This window comes from Leptodactylus fuscus, chromosome 3, assembly GCF_031893055.1.
Source record: "Leptodactylus fuscus isolate aLepFus1 chromosome 3, aLepFus1.hap2, whole genome shotgun sequence".
Lineage (NCBI taxonomy): Eukaryota > Metazoa > Chordata > Amphibia > Anura > Leptodactylidae > Leptodactylus > Leptodactylus fuscus.
In genome coordinates, this window is record NC_134267.1 from 164941123 (window position 1) to 164958759 (window position 17637).

The 17637-nt window shown below is 40.2% G+C and overlaps 1 protein-coding gene across 2 annotated transcripts in view; it reads left to right on the plus strand.

The window, feature by feature from the left end:
* GOLIM4 (golgi integral membrane protein 4) overlaps window positions 1-3250 on the plus strand; it is an 84121-nt gene extending 80871 nt beyond the window's left edge. The window contains exon 16 of one of the 2 annotated variants that reach the window (XM_075268712.1): window positions 2599-3250. In XM_075268712.1, the coding sequence (XP_075124813.1) occupies window positions 2599-2751 (153 nt within the window). In that variant the 3' untranslated portion in view covers window positions 2752-3250. The remainder of the gene's footprint in view (window positions 1-2598) is intronic. The other variant, XM_075268713.1, reaches the window with a different exon arrangement.
* The last annotated feature ends 14387 nt before the right edge of the window (window positions 3251-17637 follow it).

Genomic DNA, 17637 nt, shown 5'->3' on the forward strand with positions numbered 1-17637 from the left:
GGCGGGGAGGGGGCGGGGGTCAGAGGTGAAAGCTGGTGCTCTGGCAGGTTTAGTCATTACCTGGGGGCAGAGAAGATCTCTTTTGCATATGGATTAAAGGTTGGTTTGCTCTGCAGAAGGAATTGCACTATGACACACATAGTTATTTTCCCTTAGCCACTAACAGCTCCTACAACAACATACAAATATTTTAGAACATATTTTGATAATGGTAGACTCTTTCCAAAGGGTTGTCCGAGGAGTATATAACCACTTACCTGGTTCGGCAGAATGCATTTGATGGACTCATGGGTTCTGGCGACATCACGACTGACAGGTTACCTGTGCTATGGGGTCTAACTGACCATAGTGGATCCAGTCCCCATAGCATAGGTAATCAATTACCTGTGAGCTTGGGGTAGGAGAGAGTGGGGCGACCCAATGTACCAAAAGTGATAGAAAGATAGAAAAGCATAAAGCCCACTGTTGGTCACACATTTCATAATTCTCCACTGACCTATAGCTGAAATCTAGCCATACCACTTTTTCCCATAAAAATAAACAGGAACCAAAAGGTGTAAAATAAAAATGGCGGGTTTTTCCTAAAAACGTTACATGAGAACAGTTACTTAAGGAGATTGGAAGTCTATGGCTTGATTTATAGTAGTCTTTATATGGCTGAAGCTGCTTTGAACCCTTCTTGTCTTACGTTTTTTCACCTGTAACATTTAAGGGATGGTTAATACAAGGGGCCCCAGCTGGAGAATATATTATTGAGTATAAATATTTAAAGGTGTTTAATTAATTAATTAATTTTATTTTTTTGTTAGATTGCTAGAAAAGCTAAAATTGAGTGCATTTTTTTTAATATACAGTTCGTTTCCGAGTAGAGATTTTATTTCCTGTAGGGATTGCGCAACAGATGCTGTGTTACATGCCCTCCATGTCTTCACTGAATGTGGAAGCGCCATTTCTTTAACAAATAAGGATTTTATCATTCGCTGGAGATGAGGGCCAACTCAACATGCAAGGAAGTGTGTAAAGCAGCATCTGTTAGGGGGAGCATTGCAGCCCCCTCTGTGAGGCACAATGGGGATAGGTTTTCTTTCACCACATTTCAATTCCGGCTTCTGTATTAGTACTCCAGATTTGCACAGAACCCCTTTAGTCACTGTGGATATATCTCGCTACTGATCACTGATTTATTATACAGAACCAAATTGAAACAAACAACAATTGGGGTCTCTAAACAGAGATATGTAGGAAAAATCTGGTATAGGAAACCATCTCCGACTAGCCCTTCTGTTTTTGACTGGGGACTGACTACAGGGTGCTAAACCAATAATGCTGAATGCTAAACTGTGTGAGAAATATAACTGCGTAGAGTTTCTAATGAGATCATATTACAATTCTGCCACTATGCGTTGCCATCAAGAGCTATCAGAGAAGATTGCATTGAAGTCAATGTAATAAAATTGTTCAGATTTCTTGTCCTGGCCTTTTCGATATATTACAGCAGGATCATTTTAACAGTAATCTCATTACAAACTGTGATAAGTATTTGTGCATAGACAGTTTAGCATTTATCATTATTTGTTTAGAGCCCATATAACTAGAGATAATTTGCCAAATTTGCCTGCTGTGCTAGAGAAACCAGTGGGGGGAATATTTCTGCAGCAGAAGTCTGTCTCCAGCTGGGAACGTCATAGCCTGGCACCTCCTCTTTTCCCACACACTTTCATGAAATGAAGGAGGAAGGGAGAGGGTGCAAGACATCTGGAATAAAGTGGTAGTTGCTCTGCCATAGTCCATATAACTTTCTCCATTCACTTCTAACTGGTTGTAGGAATCAAAGTTAAAAAACAAAACAAAAAAAAGTCAGTGGTCCAGTATCACAGTAAACATTTTTGACTAGCCTTGACCTAACACCATTTGTTATCCATTCCCTAAAAGTTTGCCATTTTGACTGATGAGGACAAAAAATAGGTGTCAATACTATATATTGGTAGCAATTCATCTTAAAGGAATCCTATTATACAAACACTTTTTTTTCTGAGTAACACGTCGGAATAGCTTTAAGAAAGGCTATTCTTCTTCTATCTTTCGTTGTCTTCTCCGTGCCACCGTTCTTTAGGAATCCCGGTTCTTGTCGGTATGCAAATGAGTTCTCTCGCAGCACTGGGGGCGGGCCTCAACGCTGAAACAGCACTGGGGGTGTCCTCAATGCTGCCAGAGAACTCTCTCCAGCGCTTCCTCCATCTTCGTCAGCAACGTCCTCTTCATACTCTTCTTCCGGCACAGGTTTCAGACTTCTAGGCCTTGGGCAGAGCAGACTGTGCATGCCCACAGGCCACAAGAAAATGGCCGCTTACACAGTAAGATGATTTGCTACCAATATATAGTATTGACACCGTTTTTTTGAGCCAAAGCCAGGAGTGGATTGAGCAGAAGGGAGAAGCATATGTACTTGCTATATATTTTCCATTCCTTTTATAGCCACGCTTGGCTTCGGCTCAAAAAAAAAAACCGCTGCAAATAAAAGAGCTGCGTTTCCGCAACGTGGGGTCTCAGCCTTAAATGATTTCTGTGATTAATTTTGCAATGGCTTTTGCTTTTCAGGCTGGAAGAAAACAGATTGGGGTAGAGCGGGAACATGAAGCTCCACAAAAAGATCAAGGAGATAATCATGATGAAAATTATGAAGAAGAAGAAGAAGAGGAGGAGGAGAATGGGGCAGCTGGAGCAAAAATTAAGAGGCGAGCTGAGATGTGACATTCTATAAGACTCTAGCGCACCATATCCCATTAAAAATTCCAAGCTGGCCTTTTTACGTTGTATTCTTTTTGTATTTTTGTATTAGAATCTATGACACATTTATATAAAGCTGTATTTTATTATATGATGCTTGTTTTATTAACGTTAAGCTTTAGCAAATATTTCTTAATGCACAACCTTGTAAAAGCCATGGCAAGCAGCTTCTTGTGGTTGGAATAATAATACTTACCAGTTCTCCTCTATACAACAACATGGTGGTACTGAGTATTACCGTACATTTGAGCAGGACACGCACCTTCTTTTTCGGCGCTAGGATTGTAAGTATTGTGCCTTATGTCCCTTGGTATCAGAGGGAGTACAGACATGTACCTGCTATATTTATTATTTATGACATGCAGTAACCAAGGTCATGTGATGTAACCTTATGGCAGTGATAGTGACGGCTAAATGGCTAAAATCTAGAGAGGATAAATGAAATGATGGGGCGAGGCTATAAAAAGTGGAGGAAATGGTAAGGCCTGGTTCACATCTGCGTTCGGTATTTTGTTCCGGTAGTCCCCGAACGCAGATGTGAACCAGGACTTAGGTGGACATGTTATTAAGCACAACCAATACATTTACAGTGACATCTGTTTTCTAATTGGCTGTTATTAGTGAATCCGTTTTCTTTTCTTTGCACTATTTTTACACACAGCCCTGAAGGAGTCCGATAGCTGTTCCTATAACAATCCTATGAGTATTGTTTCTGCTGTGCTAATAGCATTTTTTTCACTTGCTGAGAAGCAGATTCCTTAGTCCACAATGACAGTCTGTGTTATGTAAGTAATAACTTTTCTTCAAGGAAAATGTGTGTTGAAGTTACAGTTTGTCTTCTTCATCTTGTCATGAGGGAACAGTTTTCTATCACCTTCAGATCATCCGTATTCCCAAAGAGCAAAATTCTGACTTCAGACTTTCAACACCGTGTTATAAAAGGGGTTTTTCTGTATTCCTATGATTCGACAGTTGCCTTTGCACACCATGCTAAGATTATAGAGTGCTCCAAAAACACTGGACAAGTGCTGCTCTGATTCACATGTCTGTAATGTAGATCAGCTATACAACAGCAAAGCCATATTCTTTATTGTACTTGTTTAGTCTGACATCTGATTGTTAGGACTTCTACTGAAATTCAGTTTAATGAACAATACATTCACCATTATGTACTGGCGTTGAGGCTTTTGCAGCCATTCTTACAGTATTCAGTCCTGTTTAGGATCTAGATGTTTAGAGCTGAAGCTGCCATTGAAACAGATTTTCCTCATGTCACAGGATGGCATCTGAACCTGACCTTCCTCACTATAACCATACAGCTGGTGCACAGAGCCATGATATGCTATTTGGGAGCCTTCAGATTGACTGTGAAACATAATAAGTCATTTTATTTATATATAATATATACTTGTCCACATTGATCATTTTAAGCAGAGCAGCACACAGGCTTGCATACATTGTTGTACACAGAAATCATTGGCGCTTGTGGCTGTGGTTATGTGTCGCCAGGCTGTTAGCTAGTTACATATTTGCTGTCAGTACAAGCTACTTATTCTCAAATTGTGGCTGTAACTCTTCAGAAAAGTAAGAAACTAGAAAGCCTCCATCATGTTTATATTTTTTAGCATGAGAGTGACTCCAGACAGACACCAAACTGAGCGCGCTCTGTCTGCATTATACAGTTAATGTCCCTTGGTCTCATCCTATAACTGATAAAAGGAATAGACATTAATAATGGTACTGTGAACCTACTCTTATGTTGCACCAGAATTTTGGCGCAATGTTGGCTCATATTGCTGCATCTTAAGCTATGCCCCTTCCATCTAAGCCAGGGGTCTCAAACTCAACTCAGCATGTGGGCCGTAGAGCAAGATCCCAGCCAGTCGGCGGGCCGCACCGCGGCAAATTTAGCTCCACCCACTTGTATGTTGACTCCGCCCATTCATTTTTCATGTGCCCCCACACTGTATAATCCTCCTACAGTCACCCGTAAACTATATGTCCCCCCTCCATCTTTCCCCCAGTTACATATACACCCTTCATCTGCCCCCAGATTCATGTCCCCCCATCTCTGCCCTCAGATTCATGTCCCCCCATCTCTGCCCCCAGATTCATGTCCCCCCATCTCTGCCCCCAGATTCATGTCCCCCCCATCTCTGCCCCCAGATTCATGTCCCTCCATTTCTGCCCCCAGTTTCATGTCCCCCCCATCTCTGCCCCCAGATTCATGTCCCTCCATTTCTGCCCCAGTGTCATGCCGTTCTCCCCCCTCCCTTCGTCTGCCCCCAGTGTCATGAGCCCCTTCATTCCACCTCAATGTTTAAAGAGGACCTTCCACCATTTTGCCCACAGGCAGTTCTATATACTGCCGGAAAGCTGACAGTGCGCTGAGTTCAGCACACAGTCGGCTTTCCCGATGTGAGCCCAGTGTGAAGAGCTTACGGTCCGGTACTGTAGCTCTTCTATGGTCAGAAGAGCGTCTCTGACACTCAGTCAGAGACGTCCTTCTTCACAGCACAGCCAATCGCCAACAGCCAGGAGGAACGCCCCCCTCCCTCCCTGATAATGCTCGTCTATGGACGAGTACTGCGAGCAGAGGGAGGGGGCGTTCCTCCCGGCTCTCACAGCACAGCGCGATTGGCTGTGCTGTGAAGAAGGACGTCTCTGACTGAGTGTCAGAGACGCTCTTCTGACCATAGAAGAGCTACGGTACCGGACCGTAAGCTCTTCACACTGGGCCCACATCGGGAAAGCCGACAATGTGCTGAACTCAGCGCACTGTCAGCTTTCCGGCAGTATATAAAACTGCCTGTGGGCAAAATGGTGAAACGTCCGGATTCAACTTGGATCCGGTGTCCCTAGGCTTGTGCGGGCCGCACAAAATTGTTCGGGGGGCCGCGAGTTTGAGACCCCTGATCTAAGCCATTGCCTTTGTTGTGCTAGTTGTAAAAATTGGCTGTAACATTTTCCCATTTTCCACAAGAAATATGCAAAAATGTACTGAATGTGGCACAAAATACTGTTGGAAATGCAAAGTAATTCTGAATGTTCAGGTTTCCAATGGAATCTAGTATTTGGGTGCTTCATGTTTTGTAAAATAAAGGGCTTTCCTTCCTAAAGACATTTATACCCTGTCCACAAGGTTGGTGATATGTGTCTGATCTGTAAGGGATCAGCCCTTGGGACTCCTAGTGATCATGAGAATAGAGGGCCCCGGAGTTAGGAGTGAGCATGTATGACTAGAATTTCATTCCCTTCTGTGCAAGTGGTGTACATGCAGTACAGTCCCCTAGAAGTGGATATATCCACAATTGTGCACCAGCGCTACTGCTTTCTTCACACAGCGGTTGGCGCACCCAGCGTTCAGACACTAGTTCCTTATCCAAAGGAGTCCTGTTCATGGGAAACTGCTTTAATTCATACAAAAGCAGAACTTCACTTATGTTTATATCAATGGTCCTTGTCAACCAAAACAAATCATGTGAGTGAATCTTGCTGCAACAATTTATAAAGCTGTGTCCACACTTTGCAGGTTTGGTACAGTTTTTATTTTTAGAAGTGTTTTTAGAGTCCATGATGTATTTCCTTTTTTATCTTTTATCCAAAACAGGATCAGGTGACCAGAGACAGTGAACATTTTTCTCGTGCATCTGTTAGGATCATTTCAGTATATGGATTTCATACACGCTAGTATATACAGTCCCCTAGAAGTGTTACTGTATTTTTTGGCATTATTAAATGTGTCAATGCTGCAAATGAGTGCATACAGCTCTGCTGATGTTAAAGGGTTGAGGATGGTAATTGCTGCGCTGTATGTAACACGTCCTAATCAGCTGCAATTCAGATTATGTAAATGTATTTACATACTGTATGAGGCCATCAATGAGGTTTCTAAAATGATCTGCTTTACCTAAGGTCTTCCACACTGTTTGCACAAAGCAGCGGTTTCAGTGATGACTCTAAATCGTAGCTGGATATGTATCATGGCATTAATACGCTTATTGGTAAATGAGCTTTATTATGTTCGGTCTGAGTAGTATGTACAGTGCCTTGCAAAAGTATTCACACCCTTTGAACTTTTTCACCTTTTGTCACCTTACAACCACAAACTTAAATGTATTTTATCGAGATTTTAAGTGATAGACCAACACAAAGTAGCAGATAATTGTCAAGTGGTAGGAAAATGATACATGGTTCTCAAAATGTTAATCAAATTAAAAGCTGAAAAGTGTGACGTTCAAAAGTATTCAGCCCTCTATATCAATACTTTGTAGAGACACCCCTCGCTTCAATTACAGCTGTAAGTCTTTTGGGGTATGTATCTACCAGCTTTGTGCATCTAGAGACTGACATTTTTGCCCATTCTTCTATGCAAAGTAGCCCCAGCTCGGCCATATTGGAAGGAGAGCATCTGTGAACAGCAATTTTCATGTCTTGCTACAGATGCTCAATGGGATTCTTTGATCTAAACCATTCCACTGTAGCTCTGATTGTAAGTTTAGGGTCCTTGTTTTGCTGGAAGGTGAATCTCCATACCAGTCTCAATTCTTTTGCAGGTTTTCTTCCAGGATTGCCCTGTAGTTACTTTAGGTCTGTCCATCTTCCCATCAACTCTAACCAGCTTCCCTGTACCTGCTGAAGAAAAGCCCCCACACAGCATGGAGCTGCCACCACCATGTTTCACAGTGGGGATGGTGTTTTTCAGGGTGATGACCTGTGCTACTTTAACGCCACACATAGTGCTTTGCATTTAGGCCAAAAAGTTCAACTTTGGTCTTTTCTGACCAGAGCACCTTCTTCAAGTTTGCTGTTTCCCGGATATAGCTTGAAGCAAACTTAAAAAAGGCACTGTGTATTTGTATTTCTTTCAACAATGGTTTTCTTTGTGTCACTCTTCCATAAAGGCCATATTTTTGGAGTGCACACCTTATAATTGTTTAATGATTAGATTCTCCCATTGAACTGTGGATTTCTGCAGCTCTTCCAGAGTGACTATGGCTTAGCTGCTTCGCTGACCAGTGCTCTTCTTGCTGAATCTGTAAGTTTTGGTGGACGGCCATATCTTGGTAGGTTTGCAGATGTAGAATATTTTTTCTGTCTGGTGAGTTGCTTGGTCTTCATGATACTGTTTGTTCACTAGTGTTCTCTAACAAACCACTGAGGTCTTCACAGAACAGATGTATTTATACCGAGACTAAATTACACACAGCCGGACTCTTTTATCTAATTAAGTGACTTCTGAAGGCAATTGTGCGCACTGAATTTTATTTATGGGTCTACTTTTGCATGTCACACTTTTCAGATTTGTATTTTAGATTAAAATTTTGAAAACCATGTACCATTTTCGTTCCACTTCACAATTATCTGCTACTTTGTGTTGGTCTATCACTTATAATCACAAACTTAAATGTATTTCATTGAGATTTTAAGGTAACAAATGTGAAAAGTTGAAGGGGTATGAATACTTTAGCAAGCCACTGTACAAACCTATTTGACCACCAGTGTACAGTTGCCCTTTCATATGTGTGCTATGTAGGCAGCTGTCTTAATTCTAGCTAAACGGTTATAGAAATAGAAGTGTACCTAAGATACAAAAACGCCATTAACAATGTGTCATGCTGCTTAGACAGTTCACGCTGGAATAATGACCCATTATTTGGCTTAATAAAAATAACCTGTAAGGCTACTGAAATGCCTGTGTTAGAGTAGTGTTGCCTATAAAATCGTAATTCTGGAGCCTTGTCTCTTACAACTTTGCTTTGTGCTGTTCCACTGCTATTCCTGAAATGTTTTTGGTGTTACCATTCCTGGTGTCAGTATGGTGTGTATGTACACTGAGACGCTCTGCAATCACTGGTGACCATTTTGGTCACATCCAATCTACATGGGTTGTTGTCAGTTTATTAATACATACAAAATTGGTACTCAAATAAAAAATACAACTTTTTATGTGACTTGCAACAGGGAAATCGGGCTGCACCCATATTCTTTATCCAACATATGTCTATCTTTAGGAACAAGTTAGTACCGTACGTATATAGAACTAAATTACAAGATTCATCCAAAATCAATATTTGTATACACTACAGTTCCTTTCTTCCATTCAATCCAAGAAGGCAGTGAATAGTTTTGTCTTGCACTGTTTATATATGCCATGTATTTTAGGGATTTGACAGCTACAGTATAGTATAAAAAAAATATATATATATATAAGCCACAGACTCTGCTTCCTCCCCCCGCCATAAGGATTGAGGGCTTATCCGCCGCCTTACAGAATGGAGAATAAGACAGGTCCTTGGACCCGATGGCCAGTTCTATCTTCCTTAACTGACTTTGTAGTACATATGTAGATAAGTTCTGCTCAATTTCACACTGGTGAAGGAAAAGGATCCAACCTAAGCTAAGGCCACCGTTTCTTAAGGCATTTGGTAGCTGCATGGCCACCTTATGATGGTTTATACCATTCTTGTCTTTTAGAGATTCCAAAGGAATTATTACTGTTTATTGTATGCGGTAACTGGGTACATAGTTATGAGGTAACTGGGTACAAGTGCCGCAGTGTTTTCACCATCACCGTCTTGTGCCTCAAAGTGCTTCTTAGCGTTGGACAGCGGACTATACTTATGCAACTGTTATGTTTCTTATGAATGTAATATAATGATTATTGAGCCGACTTTATAAGAAGTAAATTCAATCCTTAGGTGCTGCTGACAAACATAGGAAAGTTTTGGCTCTTGTTTTATTTTTTCTTTACTTTTTTTTTTTTTTTTTTAATGGCAGGTAGGATATACTTTACCAATGTTCAGCTTCCTATGTGTAAAAACAATCTCCTTTGTAAAATGTATGATATGTATATAAGTATTTTGGAAAACAAAGATTATTTTGATGTTTTAGTTTGTATTTTAAGGACTCTTGGCATTAAATAGCTCTGTGGTCCACTTTCCAGAATGTTGCTCATATGTGAAGCAATAAATTCATTTCCATCAATAAATTTTCTGCCGGATTATAATAAATCTAAGGTTTGTCTTTTCATTTTGTTTTCAGAAAATAAAGATATTTAGACCATCAGTTTATATACTCATGAGGACAGATTTGAGAATTGCTGTAAGCTCCTTCTGAAGACAAATGATTTGCACACTTGCGTTCCTATATTAAGATAAAGTGGTTCTCTGGAACGTTAAAGGGGTTGTCCATTTTCAGACCAATTTTGCAAGATAAATGTTAATGTTTGTATATTGAAAAGTTCTACAATTTCACAATATACTTTCTGTGTCAATTCCTCACAGTTCTCTAGATCTTTGCTTGCTGTCATTCATTCTGCATACTACCAGGGGGAAAAAAATCTGACCATGGTAATGTGATATATGGGGGGGGGGGAACCTGTCATTCCTGATCTATATATCTGATTTAGTAATTAACCATATTATCCCTAAAATGACAGTTCTGGAACATTCTTTCGTTTTAATAACAGGAATGCACAACGCAGATTTGTAGAAATCCAAAATAGTTTTTTCATGATGAATACAGTTTTTTACAAGAACTTTCTAGCAGTTTCCCACTGGCTTAAGTAGGTCCTATCCTGGTCAGCAGGAGATATGTCCTAGTTTCAACTCATCTGCGTTTGTAAAAGACGTGGATGAGTTGAGATCGGGAATGATGAATAGTATGAATGCAAATATTGTGAAGCAGGGAGCTGTTGCTTCAGCATTCGGCCTCTGTCTCTGCTGTAGGAGCAGTAGTCTTGGCGATGACATCACAGCTACCTGGACCAGAGACGGCAGAGAGGAACAGCAAAGGAGCAGAGCAAGGTGAGCATTAGTTTTTTTTTTTAATGTTTGTTTTGTACAAGAAGAAGGACATAATATTGTGGGGACAATTGCAGGGAAGGGAGCAGCATTAAACTGTGGGTGCACCAGGAGAAGGACTTTATACTTTGGAGACATTATAATGTGGGGTCATATCGTGTTAGGATGACTGCAGGGGCTTTATACTGTGTGAAACACAAAGAGAAATTTATGGAGATGGGCAGAGTCAAAGTAGTAGTGGGTAGGGCTAAATTTGTCAAGTGCTTTGCACATTCTGTCCCTTTTTCGGTCCTTTGAAAGGTGAGAGGTATAAGATGGTTAGCACATCAGAGTACATTCTCACTCCAGCACAGCAGATTCACTTCAGAACTGGTCACACCTAGTTTTATTCTTCTCTTTTCTCAGCAAACATCATGTACATCACAGTACTAAAAATAAATCTTCAGCCGCCGGCCTATTAACTAGACATACATTGTCCCTTTCTATGAGATCCTGATCCTGGGCTTACTACCCAGGATATCCACAAACACAGCAGTTCATACCAGCCAATATCACTTAAAAGGGTAATAATATAATTCATGTACTTTAGTGATAACTTGCCCCATGTTATGTAAACATTACACAATTCCATAACCTTCTTGCTTACATAACACTATATGTGAAAGTGTAGAATACTGTTGAAGTTAGGGAAGTTCCTTACTTCAATGACATTGTGTTTGTATAGATAGGTTAATACTGTAAGTCTATGAATCGTGAGTGAACCAACAAATTATCAAAATGGGTTCATATTCTACTTAGGTTTAAAATACAAGAGATACACAGTCAAACATGTGATATGGATACAGCCAGATTGTCCCTCCAAGACATTACCTACAATCTTTGCCTTGTTGGTGTATCAGATACATGGAAAACATCCTCACAATTGCTGGATTGATACAGTTCACCTATTGTACAATAACTATTTCCTCAAGAGCTTGAAATATTGGCGAGTTGTGCTAGTAGTCTTCACCTGACTATAGCTGATATGGTCTTAATATTCTTTTCCTCTAAGAAGGATTATGATAACCTACATTAGGCTTTATTACAATATGACACATTGATTTCTCTTCCGCTTATATGAAGAAATTCATTCATCGTGCTTAGATGTTATCAGCCAGTCATCTACTGCTTGAATCTGAGAAGTATTGACAGTAGTAGGAGGGATCAAGGAGACGTCTTCACAACTCTCACTATAGATACCGTACTAAAACCAGTTCAAAACACCAACTTATGCCTCAAGTCTCAGTATGTAAGTGAAGAAGCAGAAAGTTCGCTCCTTGAAGTCTATTTTGCCAAGTAAGAATTTATTATACTAGTCACAAGCATATTGTTATTGCAAAATGTTCATGATGCTATTTAAGGCAACGACAATAAATTCTAAAACCGGATTTTGCTAGCTAAAGGATTAATGTTATATTTAACTACAGTTCACAGACTTTTAGCTTTACCTGTGCTGTAACTACACTTTCTGACAACTTTAGATTTTATTGCAGTATTTGTGTTATTGATACATTATGTAATATAGTTTAACACATTTTGGATCCTAACGTATGGTTTTGTCAGATGTTATACCTATAGTTTGTGTAAGTATAGCACTGATGAGTAGTGAATGAAAACTTTATATTTACTTTGAACTCCTAAAAGAAAATTAATCCACAAAGTGCAGTAGGTGAAGATAACTCATTGGTATCTTCACTTATTGCACTTTACAGATTGATTTTCTTTTAGGGGTTAATAGTGAATGTTAAAGGGGTTGGCCACTTTCAGACCAATATTGACAAACAAATGTACAATAAAAAGATATACAATTTTCCAATATACTTTCTGTATCAATTCTGCACAGTTTTCTAGATCTCTACTTGCTGTCATTCATTCTGTTACTTCTAGAGGATAAAACTCTGACCATGGTCATGTGATTTACAGTACATGGTCATGTGATTTACAGTCCATGGTCATGTGATGAGCACACAGGTGCCGCTCGTTATAGTCACAGCACAGTAATTAGACACCTGCCTGGTAATCAGCTGTGCACCTGTGTACTCATCACATGACCATGGACTGTACATCACATGACCATGGTCAGACTTTTATCCTCTAGAATTAACAGAATGAATGACAGCAAGACGAAATCTAGAAAACTGTGAGGAATTGATACAGAAAGTATATTGGAAAATTGTATATCATTTTATTGTACATTTGTTTGTCAATATTTGTCTGAAAGTGGCCAACCCCTTTAAGTTTTAATTTATTATTCATCTGTGCTATACTAATGTGATTTTATTCTGATAATAGTGTTCTTCCTAAACTGTGAGCGTGAACCACTTTTTGTACCTGATTGCTGTTATACGAACTATAGTTTGTATCCTACATGGTCAAAATGTTTAGGATTGATGGATTTGTTCCCCAGTCATGAAATGAATTATTTTGAGTGGGTTCTATCATGTAATGCATAGAAGCAGAGAAGGTTGCAGTGAAATGGTATAGACTGACTCATTCCAATTTGGGGAATGTGTGTATAAACATAATAGAATCACAGAGAGAACTCTATTTCTATTAAGGATGTCACTGAAGGACACTTTTATTCAACCTCTATTCATCCTTTCTAGTAGCTGATGAAAATTTCTCTGGAAAGACACAATGGCATAAAAAATATCTACAAGTTACACATTGTTAGAAAAATGCACTTTCTCATAGATGGTGGATACAACCCCATTCTCATTGAGAACTAAATAAACATGAAAACTTTGTTTTTATAACTTTTTATTCAACATTCATTTGTCAGAGTCCATTAGAATAACTGCTTTATGAAAGACGGGCATGCATCCCTTGGTTACAAAGCACAATATTTAGATCCAGGTACAGTCCCATGTACTATGTGCTTAATTCTATACTTGGCATAAACTTTCCTAACTTTTCCAATAATGATGGATGGGTTAAAAACTAATTGTAAATGTTTTATTTGTAAATAGAACCTATTATATATTACCAGCAGTGATTTCTAGCTTAACAGGGTTTTCCTACCACTGAAATACATGTCGTCATTTCAGAATGATGATGTCTAGCGTCATGTGGGCATCGAATTGAATAACTGAGTTTATTATTGTCAGTGCTATGTCAGTCAGTGCAAAACAATGAGCCCGCAATCCAAATATAAATCAGAAAAACAAACATGGCAACTGATTTCCGCCTATTTCCAACATCCAGCGTACATATACATGGAGGATATTGGAACTTTAAAGATGACTCCCACTCAAAGATGACACAGCAGGGACCTGGTGGCTGTGACCGTGATCACAGACGGCTCTGATCATGGGCAACTTATATCACAAATATACATTTATATAACAAATGAGATGGGTTTTTTTTTTATTTAAAATACCTGTCACATTTTTCACCCCTTTACCTCCCCAAAAAGTTGACTAAAAGAGATCAAAATGTCATACAGTACCTAAAATGACATCAATAGAATTACCATTTGCCCTGCTCTTCTCTGTGCACAGAAATAAAATAAAGCTATCGTTGTCAGATTTTGGTGATGCATAGAAAGCAAAGTCAGTAAGAAAATGCCAGAGTTTTTTTCCAGTACATTGTTGAAAATATTAAATAGCAATTAATTAATAGTAAATAGTAATTAATTAGTATGTAGAATTTGTGCTGCGAAAAACAAGTACTCATAAAGCTATGTGAACAGAAATATAAAATTGTTGTGACTTTTGGAAGGCGGGGAGTGAAAAATGAAAATGCAAGAATCAGAAAATGGCTGCAGAAGGAAGGGATTAATTATTAATTTTATTATACCCAAGTTAGCATAGAAACATTTTACCCCATTATAACAGTTGGGTCTTTGTATGCTCTCACATGGTTTGGTCGAATTCACTCCCTTAACATGGACGTGGTCCCTTAGCTTTTGTATCTATTTCAGGCGCTCCCCATTCACCTTCTGCATGCCTTTTTCATCATAGTTTGGGAGGTTTGTATAGAGTTCAGCATGGAGTAGGAAAAAATACCGGACATTGACCCACAGGAAGGATGGAGGGGTGCGCGCCTGCCAGATCCTAGACTTTAATATCATTCCATGGTCTTGTTCCATCTCTTTGACTGGCGCGTGGATAAGCAATGGGTCTCTATTGAGCCCAACCTGATCTCAGCCCCCCTCCCCTCATTGCCGTGGATCCCAGCTCATTTCCGCCCGAGTTTCACTGGGCATTCGTTTCTCCGGATTCCCCGGATGCTCCATGGATAGATTCCTCTGCTGGTGAAGAGGCAACAATGTCAGACTCAGACAAGTTGCTGGGGACTCATTCCTTCCACAGTTGGCCCAGCTGCGCGCTTCTCATCTTGACCTCCACTTATCTTGGTTAGAGTACGGTCAAATCACAGCCTTTCTTCGGTAGTTCTCTCAGCCCTCTCTTCTTTCTTCCACAATGACGCACCTGAAATCCATTCTCTCCCACTCTGACGTTTCCCTGCACGTGCGGTCTCGGTTCTCTATGACATTCTTCTTTGGGATGCTACCCTTAGGTCTCCCTCTTATACGGGCCTCTGGGAGTCTGACCTCCGTGCTGGCCTCCTTCCTGCCTACTGGGATAGGTTCTTTTTGTTATACATAAACTTTCATTGCAATGTAGTGAGCAAGAAAAGAATTTCAAAATCTTGCCTCGGTGGTACCGGTGCCCCGATTTCCTCCAAAGAATATATCCTGCTGTGACTGACGGTGTGTGGCTCTGTGGTACCGAAAAAGGCACTCCATATTACATCTGGTGTGTGTGATGCTCTCGGGCCCTTTTGGTATGCTGGTTTCGCCCTGTATGCTAAGGTGTGTGGCCCCTATGTGACTCCACAACTGGCCCTTCTTTGAGTTATCCCTGGCAGGATTTCTGTGGTGAAGAAGGATCTCCTGCGACACTTTCTCACAGCTGCCAGAACTGTTATTCCCAGACATTGGTGGAACACTACTGCGCCCACTCTGGTGGAATTTTTACAGGAGCTTCTCCTAATAAGGAGAATGTACTCCCTGGTGGCGGAGGATTCCCTTGACTCCCTCCAAATTTGACGCAATCTGGCAGCCTTGGGTTGTGTTCCAGGATTCGTCTGAATTCTCATCTTTTTTTCTGCTGATACATTACTATTGTTTTCTCTTTTTCCCCTCACATAGAGGAGGCTGTTGGTTATCCTTCCCTCCCTCTGTTGCGCCCGCCCTTCCTTCCCACACATGTTTTCCTGATTGTGTTTCCTCCTTATTTGTTTGTCTGCCCCCCATTTCCTTATTAATGTTGTTTTTATGGCCCTGTGCTTCTGAGCCTCCCATCCTTTGTTGCTAGCCACCTTAAATGGTGACAAACTTGTTTGGTTATTGTGTATCTTGTTCATGTTTCTGAGGCTTGCATGCCTCTATCTTTTTTTCCTTCCTTGTTAGAGATGATAGATAGATAGATAGATAGATAGATAGATAGATAGAATATTTTTCAATAAAAAAACAATTAAACATAAAACGGCTGGGTCAGGTTTAAACCCGGCAGACCCCATTAGAGTCTACGGGGTCTATAGCCATGGAGATCACTTTTTTCACCAAATGGTAGATATGCATCAAAATATTTATTTAAGCATCAAAATATAAATGAATAAATAACATATTATATGGAGCTTTTCCCACAAAATTATATTTCAATCCATTTAGCTTTTTCAGCATTTTCATGGTGACTCAATTATCATATCTAAAGTTATCCTTTATAGTGAGTTTTTCCATCATAAGTACACGATTGATTCAGGAGGACGATTAATGTAGTAGACACCTAGAGCCAAAGAGCGTCTGCTCCAATACAGTTAATTGAAGAAATAACATGATAATTCACAGTGAAGCAGGAAAGTGAGCTCTGCATTAGGAACAGTCACTTACTAAGAGATTATTGCCTTCTGCATACAGGTACGCATCTTTTGCCATCAGCAGTTCACAGGTGCTATGGGACAGAAATTTCCGGAGATACATACAACCTGGGTTTCAATCGTCTTAGTATTCAGTGTATTTGCAGTAGTTACATTGCAGTATTTGTAAGGGTTGGTTTGAATAATTGCTTTCTTGCTGTAGGTAGGACTGTAGAGTCAGTAGGCCAAAGCACCATTTCCAACAACTCTGGGCAGATGTAACAAAAAATATATACTTACCTGTCCCCAGCACTCCAGTGCCTGCCGCCAAAGCCTGTTTGGTCATGTACCATGTCTTGGTCCCTGGTTGCTGGAGAGGGACCAGTGACATATATCAGTGATATTGCTGGTCCCACTCCACATTACTTGACCATTGAGTCCAATCAGCAGCCTCAGCTGTTACTGAAGGGTTTCTGGGGAATAAGGCAAAATGTGCAACCCCTCGTAGTTTATCCAATTCCTGGATAACACCTTTAAGAATAATGTCCAATTGTAGCCCCTACACACAATATAGTGACCCATAGTACCGTCCACACACTATAGTTATTCATAGTGGTTTCTTCACATAGTGTAATGTTCTATAATTTTCCCTCCATACAGTATAATGATCCACAGTGGCCCCTTCTCATAGTATAATATCCTCCTCACAGAATAATGACCCACAGTGGCCCCTCCACACAGTAGGATTCCATAGTGAACCCTACAGCTTTACACTTGAAAATCAGGGTTAAATCATAGCGAGACCAATGCAGCCGATAGTGGCCGAGGCCCTGCTATGATATCTTATTACACCACTGTGACACCAGTGTTATTTTCATTGGAGGTTGGTAGGGAAGGAGGAGGCAGGCACTACCCAGCAATTCACAGGGTTTGCCAGATGGGACCTGCAATTAAAAAGAATTGCCTGGTAGCTTTAGTCAACATTGTAGGCGGAACGTACTAGTCCCATCCACCTGTGATTATTAAATCAGTTTTCCCACAAAAGCAAGTTTTTCCCTATATATAAAATGGGCATAACTTGCAGATCAATCGGGTCTGAGTCAGTCCACCACTGGTCAGGAGAACAGGCGAGAAATTTAGGCAC